We start from the raw sequence: 15,017 nt of genomic DNA, 5'->3' as shown, positions 1-15,017 counted from the left end.
ATCCTTAGTATGGGATGATCCCCTCCCAGAATTTGTAAACAATCTTGTGGCTCGCGATTTCGTCGAGTCTACGTTTGTTAATGAAAAGCCATGAGGGCCAAACTGAACTAAAAAAAAGTGCATTAAGCTAATAAGTTGCTCAAGCTTTGTAACTTGCGGTGTGCTGCATGTTCATACTTATTCATTTGCCGGATTTTAACACTTGATTATTAGAGAAAAGTGCCATATTTGAATATGTACTTCAAGATACTATATGATGGTTGCAGAAAAAATTAGAGAAAAAATGCAAATTCTTTGTCAGTGCCAAAATCCGACACTCGACAAAGAGGAAAGCAGATGACGGCCATTAGCCGGTTGTCCTCTTTGCTGAGTGCCATATTTCGCCGAGAGCCTGGCACTCGACAAAGAATTATCTTTGCCAAGTGTCTCGTTTGCCTAGTGTTTGACACTGAGCAAAAAGCATTTTGCTCGAGTGCTAACCTTTGCCGAGCGCCGACACTCGGCAAAAGACGTGTCTCCAGTAGTGGTACCCTTAGGAGAATTTGTGCCTTGTCGTCTTTGCTAGACTAAAAGCTAGCTTCCATGAACATGGCATGTTGCTGCGGTTGACTGGAAGTATAAAAGAACGAGCTGGACATGATCTTTCGGACAAACAAACGTTTTCATGCATATCGGCAGAATATGTACTTTGTCCTCTTGTTGGATTGCAGGCTTCCAAGAACATGGCGTTTGCTGCTATTGTTTGGAAGCAACAAAGTCTAAGTTTTTTTTTGGGGTGATCGTGTGTTAGCATGTTTTCATTAAGAAGAAAGGAGAGTTACAACAACGTTTGCACGCGTTTGATCGAATGGGTACCAACTTGTCAATCACCTAAATGCATATACAAAGGGAGCTACAATATGATTCACAAAAGAATGGTTTCGTGACTGAAAAGTTCGTGCAACAAAGTCCGACTCGTTGGACATGATATTTCGACATACAGAAGCAAGCTAAGAATAGATGAAACGACTCAACAGAAAATAATGTAAGGAGATTATTGAGTTCTTTAATTTTACCAGTCAATATAATAATGAGTAGTTGCTCCAGCACAATATTTGAAAGGACCTCTATATGATAATATATGACCGTGTTCAGTTTAATCTTCTCTCTTAGATTATATATTTGATATTAGTCGTCTTGGTTTAATAATGATATTATTTGAGGTTTTCTAGAAGTGGTGGTGTACAAAATGAATCGAATCCCTCAATAAAAAAATGAGCAGATACTATACGCACCATTCTCTCATGTTTTTACTCAAACATAGGTTGGAAGCGTACGTACGTACATTCAACATCATCAGCCACTCTCCTTGGTGATTAGGCTGAAAAAACAAGGCTACTACACGGGTCTTATAATTCTGCGGTGGGAGCCCTGCCCAAGATCGAGTTAGCTGGCCAAATTTGGTGGCCACGCCAGAGAATTCATTCGCCAGCACAATGCACAAGCATAAAATATGAACTGGCATACGTAGGCACCTATGTCACCGGGGGAGCCAAATGTTAGTGAGATTCAAACATCTTGCTTGTCTGTAGTCAATATGGCAGCAATATAATTGGCCCATGAGCATGTACTATATATATATACAATAGATCGATGAATATGGAGTAGTCTTCGTCAAGGCCCAGCCTAGCACTCCACCAAGCGTGTATATCAGCAATTTGGTACGTAGTGGGCTGCTGGCGACTGGGAGTCCTCCGGAGACCGGCCGTTCCATTCTGTTTAGTTCAGCAGAATCTGCACCCGCACCCGCACGTGATCCTCTCTTCTCTTCGGTCCAAATCTGTGGTGGAAGGTTTTTGCTGCCTCTCTCTTCCGAGGGCTGGTGTGATGTTCTTGTTCCTGTTATTTGTTTTTCTTTCGTTAATTTGTTAAAGTTCGATGCACTCAGGTGCAAAGTCTGCAAGTGTTGGATTTCGGATGGGTTCTGTTTGCTTTGATTTTTGGAGCATCTTTGTGCTACTTCCTATTGCCAACATGCAGTATATATATAGGGCCTGTTTGGTACAGCTCACAACAGCTTCATGAGCTGTTGTGAGCTGTTTTTTTTTTGCCAAATACTTATTTCCAAAACAGCTTCATGGGTGAAGCTGTTTTTCTCCTCCTCTCACAAAGACATAAGTTGAGATGAAGCTGAAAAAAGTAGCTTATTGCAGCTCTCTCTCTCATTTCTCTCTCTCAACTATGCATGAAGTAGTTGGTGAAGCTATTTTGCCAAACACTTTTCCCAAAACAGCTCAACTTCATCTAGAAAGTCATTCATGAAGCTATTTTCTAAAAAAACAGTTTTACTAGTGAAGTTGAGTTGTGCCAAACAAGCCCTAAGTGGAGTTGTGTTGCATCACTCATGCAGCGAGGTTCACTAAATGGAGTCTCATAGTGGCGAGGTTCAAGAGTTGCCACGTCCAACTCCACCACCTCCTCCTCACAACACGGGCGATAATGAGCCTCTTACAACTGAGGAGACAAAGAAGCACTACCACAAGGGGTGCCCCGGGTGTCAGCTGGAAGAGGCGAATCAGATCAGAACAGGCATCCCCTACCTCAACTTCTTCTACATCTGGATCATCGGCCTCACCTCCAGTAAATATCTGGCACCCGCTTTATGTTTCTCTTGGTTCTTGGCAATTGGAAAATAGTATGTTGTACGTGTTCTAGGCATGGCGCGGAATGGATGCATTTCCATGTGGTGCTACTCCTCCCACAAGCAATGAACGAAAAATCTTGTCAAAATTTTAGAACTTAATTTGATGGTTCATAGATTTCAAAACATTTAGTTTTGAAACACTAAAACCATATATTGTAGATGTGTCTTTATTAAAAAACAATTTTCTTGATCTCATACTTATTATACTATAACTATAGGCTAACAAGAAAAACAGTGGTAAAAATATTAACACTCAAAACTATAGAAAGTGGTGTGATCCTGCATGGAAGAAGAGATCTTCTGAGTATAACACAGGGTGCCTCTGTGCCATTATTATCATTATCTGTGTCCGGTTCTGTTCCATTATCTTATCTATATATAGCTAGATCAAATGCATGCATATGACATGGACATATAGGTACATATCCGGTTCTATCTACTGCTCTTTGTGAGAGGAAGAAGCGCTGGCATCACTACAAGAATCTATGGCTTTTTGACATATTTAGTATGACAACAAGTCATAATGTCATTATATCACCGGGTGCATAATAGGCTACTAGGCTATGGATAGGTATGGATATGGCCTTTGCTCAATATTGTTGACTTAGGCCAATCTCTAGTAGCCAAGCATGGTGACCATGGAGACAGAGGATTGCGGCATGCCAGAGTGTGGTCAAAGCAGAATATGTGGTTCAGTGGCCTAAGACTCCAAGAATAGGCTTGCTATCTATTATGTTTGTTGCACCATTAGTTGTGCTTAAATTGTTCAATCAAATGTTGATGGGTGTTTTCAAGTCCAGTCCATTACTTGGTCTTGTCAGCCATTCTTATAGATATTGCAATACAAAAGTTACAAGAAAAAATTAGCTGCACTAGTGCAAGCATGTTGTACAAATAGGAGTAGTACAAAATGACATGCAGCCCTTACTTTTGAATGCTTGATATCCTCTATCAACACATGTTCCAGAACCTGAGGAAAATGGTAGTCGTTTGGAGTACATATATTTTTGTATGTCTCAATATTTGTGTCCTTTTTTCTTGGAAAATTTTACATCACGGTATTGGTATAGAAAAATAAGTTGTATACTACAGAATTGATAGGGACTGGTCTTTTCATCTCGTTAAACATCTTTGAGATCACCACTATCTATAACATGTAGAGAGGTTAGCACTATAGTTGTCAAAGAGACATATTTACAATGATATTATGCACTCTATTCATCTTATGTAAATGTGAATCATTTTTCTATTTCCAAACCAATCATATCATATTTGTTCTATTTGTTGATGTATAACATCTCATTTGTGTCGATCCCAGCTCTGCCGATCCAATCATTGTTCCCTTATCAATACTTCATGGTATGTGTATGCTTCAGAGCAGGGAGTTGATTGCATAAAGAAAAATATTGATTAATGACTATACTATTGTTGTAATACAACAGATCAGGGACATGAATATTGCAAAGCGGGAGGAAGACATCGGGTTCTATGCTGGATTTGTTGGTGAGTAATGTCTCCTCAAGGTTTCGTATCTTGTCTTGTATATGTTTATCCTCTTAATCTCAATCAGATCGCATGTGCATTTTCCTTAAATAAGGAGACCATAGTTATTGACTTATTGTCACAATTCTACAGTCAAGCTGATTACAATTCTCTTTTAGGGGCATCTTATTTCTCAGGTAGAACCTTTAGTTCTGTGCCTTGGGGCATATTTGCTGACAAGTATGGAAGGAAGCCCTGCATCGTGATTAGCATCCTCTCAGTGTAGGAAATAATCAGCCACATTGTGGGAACTTACTCACTAGTTAGTATGCCATCATCAGATGGGAGTAAACCAAGTTTTGACTTTTCAGGATTGTTTTCAACACATTATTTGGTCTTAGCACAAGATACTGGATGGTAATTGTAACTAGGGGATTGCTTGGGACGTTTTGTGGTATATTGGGACCAATCAAGGTAGCTTATTGTCTTTGCTTTCCCTGATTAGAAACTGACAGTAGGCATTAGATGTTCATGGATACATATGTATTTTCCAGGCCTATGCTACAGAAGTCTGCAGGAAAGAGCACCAAGCTCTAGGAATGTCTCTTGTAAGAGCAATCCTTAATTATAGCTTTTGCATTTTGAACCTTCAGCTTATTCAATAAATCTTTAGATTGTAATGTTCATATTTACTTGTATCTAATTTAAGTATAACATGATGTCCTAATAGGTTACATCATCACGAGCGATAGCTTTTGTTGTTGGACCAGCTATTGGAGGGTTTCTTGCACAGGTGAAAATAATAACTACACTTTAATAGTACAATAAACTAATCGATGCAAAAATATATGACTAACATCGTCTATCCTTTATCATGTATTAGCCTGCAGAAAAGTACCCACATATTTTCTCCAAAGAATCCATATTTGGGAGGTGAACTACTACTCATATTATTTTTGTTATATGATTTTTTATCGTTTTATGCATATGATAAACCTTTGGAATTTGCTTCTACCTTCAGGTTTCCATACTTCCTCCCAAATTTTACCATATCGATACTAGCAATGGGATCGTGCATCGCATGCATTTGGCTTCCTGTATGAAACATCTTGTCCTTTATGATTCTTTCCTTCAAAAATACAACCTATTAAGTCCCTTCAAAATACATAAAATTATCAATATTGTTACACTACCATTTAGCACAAATTTCGAATACGTCCACACACATAGAAAAAACATTCTTCTTAAAATGTCATAAGATCTTTAGAAAGATGCTTAGTATTTATCTGATTTTCTCAGGAAACACTACACTTTCACAATGATGGAAAGGTAGGAGGTGCTGATGAAGAGGAGGCACAAATTTCTGAGGAAGTGGAAGCACAAGTTGGTCTCTCAAACATAGAAGATAGAAAAGCTAAAATATCTAGTGACACATCTTTGAAGAACCTGCTAAAGAACTGGCAATTTATGTCATCAGTAATCATCTACTGTGTGTTTTCTCTCCATGATGTAGCTTACCTTGAGGTGATTTTTTTCTTATACGATCATGAGAGTAACTTCTGTAGTAGCAGTACAATATGCGAGGATGCCAATAATATCATTGTGGCCCTTGAGATTGATGCTAATTAAGCTGCATGTGGCCAATCCTAATATGTTCTCTTACCATTATCTTCAGTCATTTTCACTCTGGGCTGTGAGCAAAAGGAAATTTAAGGGCCTAAGTTTGACAACCCAAGATGTGGGTATTGTACTAGCCATCTCAGGTATATAGTATTTTTTTCCAAACTTTTATGCAAATAATTATTGCCTATAATAAGAGAATTTCCTTGCAAAAAAAGAGAAATAACGACCTGCAAAATGAATTAGAGTAACATGCAAATAACATATGCCTTTAATACTTCTGGTAGTGTTACAATCAAATTATTTATCTTACAACAACTTCATTTGATCCTTGTAGGTATTGGTCTTCTGGTATATCAATTTGTTGTTTATCCTTTCATTGCCAAATATTTTGGACCAATCAGGCCATTACGTCCTGCTGCGGTATGTGGGAAATACAACTTTGTGAGATTTTCTTCAATATTCTAAATGTAAAAAGAAAATCAAGGATCTGAAACAATGTAGCCTAATGTTAAGCGAGGAAACAAATATGCATCAATCTAGTAAAATAAATCAAAGTGAAGGTTATATATAGATTTGAATATTAGGTGGTGGAGTAGTATTTGATTTCTTTTTATAAAAATAATGAGGTGTGAATGACGAATCCTTTCTATAAAATTTGAGGTGTGTATGACAAATTCTAAAAGCGGTGTATTGACTCAAATCCCTATTTTGTTTAAATGCTTGTTTAATTTCATTTATCTTTTCAAGTACCATGTTGAACCTGCTGTTTGATTTGTAGATCTTGTCCATACTTCTCCTCACAACGTATCCCTTCATGGACAACTTAAAAGGGTCAGAGCTCAAAGTACTAATCAGCATAGCTTCAATTTTGAAGAATATATTCTCAGTGGGTCAACTTCTTTTCTCATTCACAGAAAAATCTAAGACAACGATCTTAGAGAAAATAAATTTAATCATTTTACATTTTTAAATTTTAAATTTTGATATGTATTTCAACAAACAGGCTACAATTACTACTGCATGCAACATTCTACAAAACACAGCAGTGGTAAGTATTGAGTCTATCCGTTATTAGGCTCATTTTTTGTAATAAGTTCTCATGTTTTTCTAGATTCTGACTTATCCTATGGAACAACTGCAGACACAGAAACAAAGAGGTGCTGCAAATGGCATCTCCGTGACTCTGATGTCATTTTTCAAAGCAGTGGCTCCAGCAGGAGCAGGAATTTTGTAACTACTACTTTTTATTGTCTAAAAAAATTGAGTATTTTTTATTTTTTTTTTTCGATTGCTCAAACTTATTTTCTTGCTATTTTACAGGTTTTCATGGACTCAAAAGCATGTGACTGGGTTGTTCTTACCAGGTATACAAATAAACAACACATATGCAACCTTATCAATATGGTGGCAGGTAGCTAAAACACAACAAATTACTGAGTGCATATTCTTGTTTGACTTATGCAAAATGCAGGTGACCAGATCCTATTTCTAGTGATAAGCATGGTTGCAGTAATAGGGCTAATTCTGACATTCAAGCCATTTTTCTCCATGTCAAATGCGTTGAGCCGTTCATAACCATGTACTGTACATTTAGGATTCACTTGTTTGTCAAAATCAGGGAACAATTATATTGCAGGCCTCGGGTTTAAAACTCCTAAGCTTCATGTACTATATCGGCCCATAATTATGTAATAAATAGCCCATTTGCAGTAAGTAATAAATATGAGATAAGTGTAAAAACTTTGTAATACATACTAGCTATGTGCACTTGCACAGGCTGATGATGCTCCATTATTCTCTAATAATATTGGCCCTAACTTTTGCGTTGTTCAGATGTGCAATCGGTGTAACAATGATCTTTGAAGTTTTTGGTGTAAACTTTGGATCACCAGATGTTGCATCAATATTTTTTTGTCTATGTTTTTTTAGATCAGTCTTCTTGTCTATCTTTTTTTTTAGAATTTGAATGTATTGCCCCTGTCTTAACATTAGCAAAGACGATAGCATCCAGGTTACACCATTCAGATAGATCACACCAATCAATAGACGTGCATGGGCAGCACCTCGACGATGGGCAGCACCTAGCAGTAGGGCGAGTACTGGCTGTAATCCTTTAAACTAGATGCACACGTAACCGTGGAATTCGGAATGAACTTGGACCGTTTTTATCTGTCTTTAGTGAAATGATGCGCAACTCTCCTGCATGTTCGAGAAAAAAAAGTGGATCACACCCATTAATACAGTTTTTCTGACGACTTAAGCAGGTTCTACTCAAGGGCTTTGTTGTGGTACCCCCAAGTAACTGTGGGCCGTTCATTTAAATTGATCGGATGGTTAATATCATATTACTTCTTGAGAGGTATTATGTGAAATATATACTTATTTAATTTTAAATTTAATAAAATAGAATAAATAAGGGAAGTTTTAGATATAAAAATATTTTCTAGATCTAACTATTGCATGCTGATCTACTAGATATGGTAAATATTTTTATTTTGCAACTTTGGATATGATACACTAACTTGATTAGCATTATTTTTATTATTCGGCCTTGGCATATATGGTGACTTCCTTTTAAACATTTCTTAATTTGAACAAAGCTGAACCATTGACAAGAAAAAAACATGCACGTAACATAATCAAAACATTTTTGTGCGTGACAAGTTTGTCAAAGAAATAAATATGAAACCCTATCATTATAGTTATTTATATAAAAACTTGTTCTAACATGACAGGTATATATATATCACAACCGTGTATACCCTAGTGAAAGGATCAAGATGCCCAAGAGAGGGGTGAATTAGGCTTCTCTAAGCAACCTATAAGCTCCAATTCAACCCCCTTTGTGCCTAGTGTGACTAGAGAGCTACCGGATAAAGAGTTTTGCAACCTAGTTCCAATCCTATTCTAGCATGGCAATTCTAGGAATGTAAAAACACAAAGTAAATGCTAGAAAGTAAAGGAGTAGTGGAAGAAAGTGCTCGGCGATGTTTTGCCGAGGTATCGGAGAGTCGCCACTCTCCACTAGTCCTCGTTGGAGCACCCGCGCAAGGGTCTTGCTCCCCCTTGGTCCGCGCAAGGACCAAGTGCTCTCTACGGGCTGATTCTTCGACACTCCGTCGCGGTGAATCGCCCAAAACCGCTCACAAGCTTGACACGAGCCACCCATAAGAACTCCCGGCGGTCTTCGTGCCTCCAATCGCCACCGAACCGTCTAGGTGATGGCGATCACCAAGAGTAACAAGCAAAGAACTCTCACTTGACCCAAACAAGACACTAGAGAGTGGTGGATGCACACTTGACTCTTGGAATTCAACTAGAGAAGGATTCTCACAAGAAATCACTCAAATCTCAATCCTCTCTAGGCTCTTGCTACTCTTTTGCTCCACAACAAGTTTCTCATATGTTCAAATGGACAAGAGAGCTCTCATGGACGAGGTGGATGAGTATAAATACACCCCACGAAGTCCAAGGGTTGGCCAACCGCTTTCCATTGAAAACGGGGTCACCGGACACTGTTGATGTTGCACCGGACGCTCTGCACCGAGCGTCCGGTGACACCCAACGTCTAACTGTACCTGTGTCTGATAGGTCACTGGACGCTACTTCCCAGCGTCCGGTGGCACCGTCCGGTGCTCCGAGGAGTTTTACAAACTCCCTAAGTTTAAGACCGGACGCTACCCGGTGCGTCCGGTGCTCAGGGTAAGTTTACACACTCCCTGGGTATGGGACCGGACGCTACCCGGTGAGTCCGGCGCTAGCGTCCGGTGCTTAACCCTAAGCACCAAACACTCCAACGGCTAAAGGACCTCACCGGACGCACTTACAGAGCGTCCGATGCCCACTTAGGCACCCTAACTTCGTCGAAACGCGACCGTTCCAAAACGAAGTTTGTTCCTCTCGATCTAAGAACTATCTCCGAGCTGCCTAGAACTAGGTTTACCAAGTGTGCACCACACCTAAACCTAAAGCCTTGCCTAAGTCAAGCTACTAGATCAAAGCCCCTCTTAATAGTACGGTCAAAGGAAAACAAAGTCCTAAACTACTCTAAGTGCCCTTCTTCACCACTTAGACCTAGTCTAGTCTTGACGATGTCCATCCATCCTTTGAAAACCGAAACGATTTCCACTATTAAGTAGCCATGTACGTCCCTGTTCATCGAGTACCTATTACTATGACCTCACTAATGACTTTGCCTCTGCAAAACACACGTTAGTCACTGTAATCAACATTGTTATTAATCACCGAAATTATTAGAGGCCTAGATGCTCTTTCACCTAGCTAATAGACATGTTATGAAAAAATATATGTGATATAGTTGCATTATATATAATATACTATAATGAGTTAATGAAGTGACAAGGTGTATATGATTAGTTGCAAATACCCAGAGCCATGTAGTATTATTACCCAAGATAATCATACAGATACATATATGAATCTTGTACATATATCGTGCCATAACTATCATGCATGCTCCTATATTAGACATGGCGAAGAAATCTGCGTACAGATATAGCCAATATTTTTCCTTGATTATTTGGCTATTTAATTGTCTAATATGTTTTAAAATTCAATGGTTGTGATTTATTCAAACTCTTACCTCCTAAGAAGTAATAGGTGTACCGTAGCAAAACCCTCTACTCAAACCACAGGTAGTTCACCTTACATAAAGGCTGACCTCAGCGACCATAAAAAATCTACAATTTCTATTGAATATTAGCACATGCACTGCCTAAAGCTCAGAAAACAACTATGAACACCACCAGAAACTCAAAGAACTCAGGGAGCTCAGCTTTTTCCCCCTAGGTCTAACAGACTGACCTAGGCCATTCCACTACCAGCGATTTCAGACTTGGCGCCACCAGATAACTTCTTCTTCACTTGTTCAGGCAGAGGACTGAACTTCCCAGTTATGTGGTTGCTTAAACATGAAGACATCCCATTCATCATTCACTTGGTTCATCCAGGGAGTCTTGGCGGTCTTGAAGCAAGATTTTTTATCTTCTTCAGTTCACCCAGAGAACTCCTGTCTCTTTTGTTGAGGGCACAGAATAGCCCAGGTGTGAAGCATAGCTGCAATTCTCAAAAGCAGTAGCCTCGCCTCAAGTCCATCCACAACTCTTCCTGAAAACATATACTATTTCTTAGTTTCCATAGCCCCCACAGGTCACTCTGCTAGTGGATTGGACTCAAATGGCTTAAACGATTTGCATCTTACCCAAATTGACTCTGGGCTCGGGACAACTGATTTCACTTGCATGGTGGGCTGGATTGGCTTGGGCTTAATGAGGTAGTAGATTGGGCTATTGGAGTAGTTCCCCTACGGCTACGGGGTTTTGTTGAAGGGTTTGCCTCTGGTCTCGATGACTTCTTTAACGAGTGCATCCCCATCGCTGGCTCGCCGCCGCTAGTGCATAGGAGGAAGTGGGGAACATCCAGCAATCTGCATCCGCTAGTAGAGCGCCGTCGTCCTCGTCCCCATCCCTGGCGAAGGACTGAATCCAGGCGCTGGCAGCCTCGATCTGGCCCGGCTGCAATGATGTACGTGCAGGCTGCATCGATCTGGGACAGCTTTGATCTGTGACCGAGCATCCTCAACTTGGTCGACTCCTAATCTCCGCCGCCACCGACGCTTCTTGTCTTCTCTACCAGGTATGCTCTAGCACAAGTGGAGTGGTCGCTCTGGGCTCCCCATAATAATATCCCTCCTAATCTGTAAATAAGAGCCTAATTACACTTCTTTCCGCAGTCTATAGGATCATCTGATTCTATTGTATGAACAATAAGTCAGATGAAGCGACTAGCCGACTACTGTGCGATCTGAACATATGAAGCGACCTACTCTCCTGGCTGTTGCAGTGCTTCTGGTCGGTCGGCAGGTGAGTCCTTACTGGCATTATTTGGATTAATTTATTTCCTATTAGTTCTGTTCACCAAAGGAATTTGCTTCCTCGCATTCTAAATTCCTGGAATTTGCACTCGTCAAAGGAATTTGCACTCTCTAGCAAGGGTTTGCAGTTCTAAATTCCTGAAATTTGCAACACTGATTGTTCACACTGAGTTAAGCTCAGTAGGTTCTTTCATTTAGCGTTGGTATTTTAAGTAGTACTACAGCTGAGCCATATACACATTTTAAGTAGCAGCTTTGTTCTCATACATACTGTGTATGACCTTCGTTAGTTATTGTTTGCAGTGCTAGTGGACTCTGCATTTGCACAGAAACTGTTCATTACAGATTACACAGAAACTGAAACTTTAGTCTCCCAGAGCTTTGCAATTATAGAATGCCAATGGTTAAATAATTATAGTGACTATAATTTTATATCATGTAGAGACTATTTTCTTTCGGCATAATATTTTTACAGTTATATTTTTCGTCTTCAGCGGTTGTTCATGATATAGCTGAGAAGTTATGCTGGTATCACTACAAAGGAATAATTCAGGAAGCAGATCACTGAACTTTCAATGAAGCTTTAGCTGGATGGAGTTATGCTTGGCATGTTGAGTCCTTTTTTCACTAGTATAATGCCCGTGCTAACGCCACGGTTTTTTCTAGGGAATGCTATAGTAATTTTTTTAGAGTTCTAATTTTGGATAATTATTTTTAAGTCTATATATATTTTATGAATCATCAGTACATAAAGACATCTTTATATTTTTTCTAACTTTTTAATCAAATATTGGATATCTTCAGGAATGTTGTCGTTGCACTCGTTTGCAGGACTCACCAAAATTTCAGCCAAGAACTCGGTCCTTAGTGATCTTGATAGCTGTGAATGACAGATAATATTTTGTCAATATTTAATCGTTCATTGACGCAAATATAGTTGGAGACTGCATGTGCTTACATTATTTATTGACAGCAATCTCGCGTTGTTTCCTCTTGCTCTCTTCCCTTTCTTCTTCAGTCATCCTACGATGATACTCACGTTGTCTCCTATTTATCTCCTCCCTTTGTTCATTGAAAATCTCAGCACGACGATTGCGACCTTGCGATGTTTAGGCCCGCCTCGACGAGGCCTCATCTTTAACAAGAATTTTGACAAATTTAGATTAGATTATAAAATTAGAAAAAACACCCAATTATTAAAAGCATAACTGTGACGTTGGTGATGTCGCTTAGCACATCGCGTGTATGTCTAGGTGTAGACATTGAAGCCTCCTGAATGAAGAAAAAGGAACTGCAAAAGGGCATTTATGAATTTTATCATTAGACGTTGCATGATTAGTTAGAGACTCATACTATGACCTCATACACTTTTATTAGTTACTTACTACAGAAATATGCAACTATTTAGATGTACATGCATATAGGTTCAGAAATCACCCATCACCCATCTGAACCTATATCTAAAACCATTACCATTTAGATCATAATACTGCTACTCATTTGAGGTTGCCGTCAGGGACCTAATCAAGTCAAGAACAGCTAGTGACATGCAGCAGAGGCAACACCTAAGCACGGCGCATACTTTCACAGGCACAAATAATGCACTTACACACAAATAAAGGAGAAGAGGGGTCGGTCTGGGTACCAGACTAATGTACCTGGAAATGGAGATTGCTTGGTCGATGTGTACGCTAATCAACTGGAATTCGCTGATCACCGTCTCCCTGTCGTCTGGCGTCACAAGCAAAAAAAAATTTCACGCTTGAAGAACGCGCACCTGAGGGCGCTCCCCGGCGCGGCGGAGAGGCTGGCGCTGTGCAAGGCCGACCTGCTCGACTACGATGCGCTGCAGTCGGCCGTTGCCGGCTGCCACGACGTCTTCCACACCGCGTCGCCTGGATCCGATCCGATACGTATACGTGTAACCTATAGTAGTACTTGAATACGGATATACTAAGATCGATCTATGATCACGGTACATGTCACGTACCGTAACAAGGCTGGCCTTTGGAGGAAAAACCTTTTCTCCTGTATGTACTCCAGTAGGGACCATATACAGCACCTACTGGCTACTGCAGCTATTTATTATTTATTACTAAAAAATATCAACCAAAATCTTAGCAAAAAAATTTATTACTCCAGTAGTAGAATATTTTTGCGACATAAACTGTCTCCTGCATGCATGCATGCAAAATTCACTCCTGGAGCCAGATGCGTGTTTTGACCTGGTTATGGTGGAGATTAGTGGGCCAAATTAGTGGGCTGCGATGAGTTTGTTGGGGCGTGAGTTTGTCTGGTCTAACGGCCCAAAAAGTTTTCAATTATAGTGGAGATTAGCACCATTCTCAAAACAAAAAATGATGTATAAATTATGTCTAGTTTCCTAATTTGTTTGGAGCTGTAATTTTTGTTTCTTAATTTGTCAAAGTCTTCTTCCACCTAATTTAGAATTGTATAATCGGTGCTCTTTGGCTATTAATAGCTTTCCTACTGCTTTTTTTTTGAAATTATTTAGCTTGCTTCCTTGGGAAAGTGACCACCTGCTTGCTTCCTTGCTTGTGTCTGCAGTGCGACGTGCTTTCTTGTGTCTGCAGTGTCCTGAGTCACCAACGAACGGCAACCATGGATTAGGAAATTAGTATCTAATGGATAGGACCCATGGGTTGTCACATGGATTGGGTTTGTTTTATATTATGTAAAGACTATTTGCCAAATAGTTTGGTTCCCACCATTGTTTGGATTAATTTAGTCTGGTGATATAAACTGCATGCCGAAACGTGGATTGGTGTGGGTATAGATTGGATTGCAGCCCAATAGCAGAGTGACCGCCACAGGGCTGCAGCCACATCTGCCTTGCAATCACACACTTAAAAAATAGATGCTGCACAGTTTCATTCTCTTTACAGATACAGGTCAAATCATCTAATTTCTTCCTAATGATCAAATTATCTTTTGTCAGTGTCTTATTCTTTGAAAGTAACCAAAGAACGAACTGAACCCTAGGAGGAACTTTTAAGTGCCAGACTGCAGGAACAAAAAATGGGAGAATACCTCTAAAATTAATAGTCTTCTTGTTTATTGTCTCGTAATTTGTCCAGATAACTTCGCCATCTCTGAGATAGTAAGATAGATATATAATAGAGCACTACCATAGGCCATGGCAGCTCGTTGATTGTATGCATGACCAAAAACTACTTTTGAATAATAAGTCTGACCTGATTTCATCTGGTTGATCGACCATGCATGCTGGATCTCCAGAGATCCCACAGAAAGAATCCCTCATCATGCTTCAACAGCAGCAAGCAGAAGCTTTGATAGGACGGTGAGACCACAAGT

The 15,017-nt window shown here is 39.7% G+C and overlaps 1 protein-coding gene and 1 long non-coding RNA gene across 2 annotated transcripts; both read left to right on the top strand.

The window, feature by feature from the left end:
* LOC8076890 (protein ZINC INDUCED FACILITATOR-LIKE 1) lies at positions 2,403-7,363 on the top strand. The gene is made up of 18 exons (XM_021456119.1): positions 2,403-2,619; positions 4,002-4,042; positions 4,126-4,186; positions 4,345-4,447; positions 4,537-4,639; positions 4,720-4,773; positions 4,896-4,958; positions 5,049-5,098; positions 5,187-5,262; positions 5,465-5,548; positions 5,609-5,689; positions 5,841-5,928; positions 6,123-6,208; positions 6,567-6,674; positions 6,792-6,836; positions 6,930-7,018; positions 7,109-7,152; positions 7,260-7,363. Exons 1-18 carry the CDS (start codon positions 2,403-2,405, stop codon positions 7,361-7,363), a joined length of 1,497 nt encoding a protein of 498 aa, XP_021311794.1.
* On the top strand, positions 11,171-12,761 carry LOC110433529. Its single transcript, XR_002450975.1, has 3 exons — positions 11,171-11,443; positions 11,541-11,670; positions 12,176-12,761. It is a non-coding gene; the product is annotated as an uncharacterized LOC110433529 (long non-coding RNA).

This window comes from Sorghum bicolor, chromosome 3, assembly GCF_000003195.3.
Source record: "Sorghum bicolor cultivar BTx623 chromosome 3, Sorghum_bicolor_NCBIv3, whole genome shotgun sequence".
In the NCBI taxonomy this organism is placed as follows: domain Eukaryota; kingdom Viridiplantae; phylum Streptophyta; class Magnoliopsida; order Poales; family Poaceae; genus Sorghum; species Sorghum bicolor.
This window is presented reverse-complemented; position numbering and strand designations above follow the sequence as displayed.